Genomic DNA, 8,363 nt, shown 5'->3' with positions numbered 1-8,363 from the left:
CCAAAGACATTTAGCATATTCAGAGTTTGCAAACATCACTACTTTTAGCACTGAAAAAAGTTCCATCATTTCAAAAAGAAACAGAGAACCAATCTCTGTTGGCCAGTGGCCAGTTCCTCATCCCACCTTCCCTCCGTCCCTGGCAAGACCAGTTCACTTTCTTTACCTATGATTTTTCCATTACTTATAAATGGACTCAACAACAAATGATCTTTTTGATGGTTGAATGCCACAAATGAATTGTTGAACAAAAAATGTCCATCACAAAATTAAAGATATCTATACTTGTTGCTGTAAATAGTGTATTTCAATAATTATTGTGAAAAAATGCCATTAGAACAAAACACCAAATCAACAAGAAGACTTATTTCTTGAAATGTGAAGTTACCCAAATAAATCCCAAACTTATTTTTTTTTTTAATTTAAGGCTTATGCTTGCAATAATACAAATTTGGAGCTTCACAATTCTCCGCATAATAGTTAGACTGTAGCATACCACAGTGCTTTGCAGTTTGATCAATAGCAACTTCAATTTCTCTTATCCTGTAATAAAGAAAAATGCATAATTCTGTTCTTATATTAGGTGGGGGCAAAAGAAGAAACAATAACATTTCACTGAATTGCAATACAAGCATATTTTGAAAATGGATGAAGACAATTTTCATAGAACATCGCCAGAGTTGGGAGTTAGACATACTGAGGTGTCCTTTCTTCAATATTTATCAAGATTACACTAATATTCAACACCAACCTTCAGTCCATAATTTAAAACAAATGCACGAATAGCATTCTTTTTATATACCTTTTCATACCTTTCTTATCTTAAATTCTATAATGTTGGGCAAACCAAGAAACAAAAACATTTTTTATGCTATTATAACATTATTTAAATAATACTTACTCTAGTTGGGAAGCTGACCCATTTAAGAACATCCATGGCTGACCACTGTCATTACGGTAGACTCCAATCCATGACACAACTGATATGGATTTCATAAATTTCTATTCAAACACAAAGAATTTTCACTTACATAAGAACAATGAAAGGCTTCCTCTTTAAAATAAAAACAAAAACAACAACAACAACAAAAAAAAACAATGGGCCTCCCAGGTGGCACAGTGGTTGAGCACTGGGTTATGAGGCTGCCAGCAGCCTCTGCATCGCCAGTCTGATCCCCGGCCTCTGGGGGAGAGTCCCGCATGGCGGGCAGATCTCTCCTGCCCTCCCACTGCTCCCCTCAGCAGTATACTTTGGTCCTTCTGCCTGTTCTGCTCCCTGCTCTGACTCTGGTGAATTCTCTCACCCTTCCATGCTTCTGACTGTACCCAGTGTTTGTATAAATAAATAAATCTTAAAAAAAAATACACACAAGTAATGTGTTTTTTCATAAGACCTACATTTTCAGAAGGAAGAGACAAATTCCAATCTAACACCACATACAGTGTGTTGAGAACTAGAGTACATAGTACCACATATTCTCACCAGCACATCACAATTACATAACGTGAGCTCTTAAACATTTTTTTTTAATTTTTTAAAGATTTATTTATTTATGCAGACAAGAGCTGGGGTACAGGCCAGAGATGTGGGAGTGAGAGGATTCACCAGAGACAGAGTGGGGAACAGAACGGGCAGAGAATTACACTGCCGATGGGAGCAGTAGGCAAGACAGCAGAGGTCTGATGTGCCATGTGGGTAGCTCCCTAACCAGCCATGGATCGAACCCTTGTGGCAGATATTGCGGATTGCTTCATGCTGTTATGCTTTACTCCCTGTACCACCTAGGAGGCCCTGAGCTCCTGAACATTTATACTTAGGAACTTCACTCTTCTTGCCATGTGAACAAGGAAAATTCTGACCTAGGTCTGTGTTCTGTCAGCAAAAACCCACAAAAGGAAGAGGCTTGGGGCAGTCATTCCTCCCCTGAGGTGAGGGTCCTGTGCAGCAACAACAGGGCAGCCTTACAAGGGTAAAGCCTCAGAAAAGTGACAACAGTCAGCAGTGGGGACACGCTTCACCTCCCACCACCAAGCTCACATGAGCAGGGCTGGGAAGGTTGAGATGGGACAACTAAGGGGACCCTAAGGCTGAAAATACCCAACCAAGGAAGTTTCTTTATTTCTGATGACTCTCACATCACACACCTGACATATTAAACAGAATGGATTTTAAAATGTTCTATCATACAATTCTGCAGTGAAAATTGACAAACAGCAGAAAAATGCAATAATGTAGATGAATTACTGGGGAAATATAGGGGAGTGAAGAGACAGGAACAAAAGTATATGCTGTATGATTGCATTTCAGTTCATAAATGACAAAAAAGATCTATGAAATTAAAAGTCAAGTCGGTGGCTAAAAAACCAGACAGCAGGAGTGAGGAGAGAGCAGATAGGGTGTCTGGGGTGCACTGGGGGCTGGGACTTCTATTCAGGATCTGCTCTCCTAATACAATTTTCATTCACTTGGTGATTAATCTGCCTGATCACACTTTGCTCACCTTTCTTCATCTGTATTAAACTTCAATCTTATATATATATATATATATATATATATATATGAAATATGATTCTCTATGAAAGCCAAAAACTGGGTTTTTCAAATGTGCATTAATGGGTCAAAGATTTTAGTAAAATCCTCGAATCAGATAATGGAATGTTACACAAATTATAAATAAACTACAAATTTGTACAATAATATATATGAATTCTATAAATATAAAATAGATTGGAGTAAGTCTTCAATAATATGGCTGGGGCAATGAATTACTTACCATTTCTTCCTCAGTGTCTATGTAGAGCAGCTGAGACTTCTTACTCTGACAGGCCGTCACGCTCTCCCTCCACGTTTTTCTTTCAGCACCAAAGTAATAGCAGTTGTTGGAGTACGTAATCCACTCCTTTGGACAAGGGTCACAATGACATGCTGAAGGGTGATTGTGAATTATTACCTAAAACTGTTTGCATTACTAAAATAAGACATATCATATACATGCTGAGATATGAACCTACATGTGCATAACACATGCACACACCTCACAGCTGGTACTTACAACACACACTCAGAGAAAGGGCAGCTTCTCATGCTAAAATTTATGTGCCCATATGAACCAAACTCACACAAAAAAATATCCACGTAAATGTCCTGACATTGTAAATAATGTCATTTTTTTAATAGTAAAATTGTTTATACATATAATAGAAGCAGGACATGCGCCAATTGGCCACATGGGTGTGGGGGTTCTAAGTGAATTTTTTTCCTATTGTTGGATATGATGAACCCCTCCTATTATCATTATTTACGAACTTTTTTTTTATTTTATTATATAATGTATGTTTTACCAGAAAATTTGTTACCATTTTTAGCTACTCTAACATATATATATAAATATCATATAAGCTGTACTAACATCAGAATTTTGATTCATTGTGTACCTTTCTGGATGTTTGTTACTGGGGAGAAATCATTCTGTTCTGGATTTATAGGAGCTAGAAAATATAAAGAAATCATTATAAAAATTAACAATGTTCTAATTCAAAATCAATGTAATAATATTTCTAAATTAGAAATGTATGTTGGTAAGGTGATAATAATAATCTATAATAAAGTTGACTTTCCAAGGATATTAGTAAAATAATAAAGCTTTGGGCCTCCCCAGTGGCGCAGAGATTTGAGGGCCAGTGTGCTAAGCTGTCCACAGCCTCTGCAGTGAGGGTTTGATTCCCGGCTGGCCAGGGAGAAACCCATATGGGGCGGCAGACCTCTCCTGCCTCGCTTGCTGCTCACCCCAGCAGTGTCTTTGGTCAGTCTGCTTGCTCTGCTCCCCACTCTGTCTCTGGTCAATTCTCTCATCCTCCTGAGCCTCTGACCTGTACCCCAGTTCTTGAATAAATCAATAAATCTTAAAAAAAGAATAAAGCTTTGGGAGAATATATCACAAAATTTAGAGTCAAATTTCACCATCTCTTACTGTATGTAGTCCCAAATTTAAAAAATCATTTCATACCTTGTTTTTGTTCAGTCCTGTGAGTTCTTTGTATATCTTAGTTTTCAATAGACTCTTTCAGTCTCCTAAGCATGTTTGAATCATGATATCTGAATCTACATAAAATAATCTCAACAATCACTTTGCATATTTGTACTTTTGAGAAGTTGAGATTAAACACTCAATATTTAATTAAACTGATACACTAACATAATAGTTCTATTCCTTAATATTATGAAATATTTAAAGGCACTGATGATCATTAAGTGAAAAGTTTCATTATAATCGTTCATAAATTTACCTACGGGTAAATTTAATCCACACTGACACAATAATGCATATCAAGAGAAGGCAGGTTAGTCCCAGGATCCCAGTTATGAGCTTCTCTGGAAGTGCTGCTAAGCCTGCAGGGAGAGAAATGGAAACACTGAGAAATGATGGATGGAGACAGTTGCTCAATTTGTACACAAAACAGTCTCCATCTATAGGGAGTCACATGAATAAATTTGGACCCAGGACCTCTTTCTCCCACTGGAATCTTTCCCCCAATGTATACCATTGCTTTTTCAGTAAAAAAAACTACCCATGAATTTTTGTTTGTCAACAATTATAAATTATAACAATACCTGGAAAAAAAAATCACCATCAGATTTCCTACTAGAATACCATATTCCAATGCCAAATTCTGATCCTCACAAATGAAAAACATGTCAGTTTATTCCCTATTCTTGGTGCACCTCCAACCCTCTGCATCTCCCAGAACAGTTTTGCTGCATGTCTACTAAATGCTTTACCTTTGAGGTGACAGGACTTGCCATTCTCCTGAGGATCCCGAGCAGCATTGTGAAGACTTAATTCTGCGTAGGTTACTCCCGGCTCCGTCACAGTAGTGGAGATTTTACTCTCTTTAGGTTTCACTTGCGGCCTTTTTGAGTCCTTTGCTAGCTTCAGCTCTGCATAGGTGACTCTTTGCTCGTTCATCTCTGCTGCTCTGTAAAGTCAGGAACTGTGCTCTGTGATAAATCCTTCTCAGTCTTTAATAAATGGTGCACAGGACAAGATCACTGTGGGCGGAGAGTGAGCTACGTGACAGACTCGTATTGCAGTTGAACAACACACATGTCTGCTCTACAGTCCTGAGCACTAAGGTACTATCACCAGAGGTGGATCCCATCACTCCAGCATACAGACAATGGTGTAAACAGATATTACCTTAGTGAGAAAATTTAAAAATATATGAACTCCCAAGAACCTTAAACATATGTTTCATGACAGAATAAATAGTTTTTGAAAGGATATTCTATACTGACACAATAGTATTGGTTGGAAAAATGAAAAGCAAAATATTTAATAAAATATGAGATGTGAATGACCAATATTATCTTTATTAATTTAAGATGATATTCCACAGCAGCATCTTAATCCTTTGTATAACTATTGAAATGAAAATTTTGGCTCAGCAAAAATGATGCAGCCATTTTTATGTCAATTTTTAAAACTAATGATGAAAGATTGAATGTTCTAATTTGGAGAAATAGTGTTAGCATTTCCCACACTATTTTTATTTGGTCATTTACTTTTCTTTATTAAAAGGGGATGAGGTGTTACTCAATTATCTCAGGTTATTTCCTTTCAAAATATGTCTTTCTGTATTGTGATATTCTGAGGAATTTTTACAATTTTAAAGAAATTTTGTATATTGGCTAATGTTAATGGCATGCTAAGCTCATCCAAAACCTAAACAATATTGAAAACAAAACAATAAAAATAATATTTTAAAAATATGTGATTAGAATTAATACAATAGATTGGTAATTGCTTTAATAGCTAGATAAAAAAAACATAAAATGGTACATACATTATTGGTTCATTAATTATTGGAGCAACATTATTGGTTAAAACTTCCAGAAAGATCCTGTAACTATCCAAGTTAGTGACAATTGCCTTATGCGTGCAAGTAATTGAAATAAATAAAAAATCATTATTTCAGCAATTCAGGCAATAGACTATAATAAGTGAGATCTAGAATTAATTCTGACTTTGATAATTACTAAGTATCACATTTTAATTTTAACTCAATAAAAAAGGAAAAATAAAATAAAAAGTTATATTGAGTCTTTCAAATTAGTTTTAGTTTACTAATCTAAAATGGAAATAGGAATATCTAAGATATAATATACATGTAAAATATAATATCCAACCTGGCTTGTCAGCTACACTAATACAGTCCCTATTTTCATTATTATTTTGATACAACCACCATGTTTTTCCTAATTCATAACATTTATACCATGTAACCTAATTCACTAGACAGGAGTTTGTTTTATTAATGTGGTTTTCCTTGAACAATTTATGTTTATTTTTAAGCATTTTGTATACTTTTAAATTGAAAATGGCATTTTATGGAAGCTATCTCATCTTGATTTCTATTAACATTAAAATCTTTTATATTGGCTCTAAGTAAGTAGATGAGGAATTACCTTTGAACTTCATGATGGAATGGATTCATTTAAAGTCTAATTTTATAAATTGAGCTAAATAGAAAAACTATATAGAATTATATCTGTATTGATTATGAATTCCAAAATGAACATTTCTTTCTCATAATTTGGTGAAATTACAAGCTAAATTGCATTGATTTACAAATTACTTATGCAAGGATGCTATATACTTGACTAATTCTCCACTGGAAAGAATTCAAATATTTTGAGAAATCCTCAAAGTATTTAATTTTCTTCTTGAGTTTTACCTAAATTATTCAATAAAAACACCAATGTTTTCTTTGATTTAATTGCATATGTATTGTGTGTCAATTGCTTCACATCTAACCTTCATAAACTTCCACTAAAAGAGATGGAGCAGCAGAGAGAGAGAGGAGAGGAGCAACACATACCTTCTGTTGTGAGAAGTTGTGCATCCTTGAGTGAAGGAGAAGACACCTCCACACTGATTTTCAAGGGACTGGCCCACAGAGCATCCTACCAGCAGTATAAGAGGGTTCCCTCTTCTCCAGATCCTCACCAGCACTTGTTGTTCTGATCTGTGATCACAAACAATATCTGTGATATTTAAAACTGCCCTGTGAAGTTTCAGAGTGAAGCAAGAGTGGAAAAAGTAGATTTCTCATTCATGTGTCACTAGCAGTTTGAACAGGAAATTGTTGCACTTGGGCTATTTTGAAGACAGTTCACCTCATCACACACCTGCAGACTATAGGAGAGGATGGGTTTATAGTTGTCATTTATTTTTTCCATGATCAAATGGCTCTGAAATATATTAGGGAATTAAAGACTTGGACTCCCATGCTTGTGACCTGTTTCCATAGCAACCATAAATTCTGAACACTTAGGCCTTGTTAAGACTATCTGTGATGTTTAAATTCTACTATAAAGCAATATTCATAAATCTTGACATCATATACCTTTCCCTTATGCCCTTATTATATCATTTATATTGTAATAAAAATTTAATACCATTATCTATTACCAATAGGTATTTAAAGATATTTGTCACTAATTATTCCAAAAAATCACTACATTTCCAAATTTTCTAAACTTATCTTTTCCCTCCTTCTTAAAATCCCTGCATTCAATTTTATTCTCTATAAATAGCTATTTAAGTTTCCATTGATAAATTAAACAATATTAAACCATATTATCATTCCAGTTACTGAAAAATTACCACCATCCATTCATTCATCGTCCAATTATAATTGTGTTTTAATAGGAATGTTTGTTGTAAATGATAAAAACAAAAGTGTAATTATGTAAGGGAATTACAGAGGTAACATTCAAAAATCTCACTGAACCAAAACTTAGGGAAAGCGGGAAAAAATAGACTTTTAAGAAAAAGAAAAATATCGGATGGTCTCACTCATAGCAGGAATCTAGAGAACTTAAAAAAGGGACCAGGAAAATGAATAACCATAAGAAAGTGAAAATCAAAATCAACAAAAAACTATGAACCAGAGATACTCTATGGGGGGTGGAGGGGCGGGGAGGGGAGGGATTGGGGTCAAAATAAGGGGATTGTAATTGTATGGGGAATATAAAAATAAAATTTATTTAAAAAAAGTTGAAGGAGTGTTACAAAATGATATTTATCACAGAAATCCAAATCAAGGGCACATGGAGATACCACCTCATACCTGTGAGCATGCTCTATATCAAAAAGATTGGAAATAACAAATGCTGGTGGGGATGAAATCTACAGTCAAATAATACAAAGTCTCAAAAATTACTCAGAATACTAAGAGTAGCTATAATTTAGTCTTATATATAGAAATAGTTATACAGGGTGTGTGTACGCATAATATATATACAAACATATGTATGCATATATAATTTGTGACTGTTTCTAGTTGTGAGAATATCCAGT

The 8,363-nt window shown here is 34.8% G+C and overlaps 1 protein-coding gene across 1 annotated transcript in view; it reads right to left on the bottom strand.

Annotated features, from left to right (window-relative positions):
* Positions 1–413: 413 nt before the first annotated feature.
* The window catches only part of LOC119246993 (NKG2-C type II integral membrane protein-like), a 42,247-nt gene continuing 34,297 nt past the window's right edge, over positions 414–8,363 (bottom strand). The window contains exons 7-10 of the mRNA XM_054696768.1: positions 3,436–3,474; positions 2,775–2,926; positions 902–1,002; positions 414–543 (exon numbers count right to left, since the gene is read on the bottom strand). Of these exons, the coding sequence (XP_054552743.1) occupies positions 423–543; positions 902–1,002; positions 2,775–2,926; positions 3,436–3,474 (413 nt within the window). The 3' untranslated portion in view covers positions 414–422. The remainder of the gene's footprint in view (positions 544–901; positions 1,003–2,774; positions 2,927–3,435; positions 3,475–8,363) is intronic.

Source organism: Talpa occidentalis, unplaced genomic scaffold (assembly GCF_014898055.3).
Source record: "Talpa occidentalis isolate TD23 unplaced genomic scaffold, MPIMG_talOcc4v2.1 talOcc4.16, whole genome shotgun sequence".
In the NCBI taxonomy this organism is placed as follows: domain Eukaryota; kingdom Metazoa; phylum Chordata; class Mammalia; order Eulipotyphla; family Talpidae; genus Talpa; species Talpa occidentalis.
This window is presented reverse-complemented; position numbering and strand designations above follow the sequence as displayed.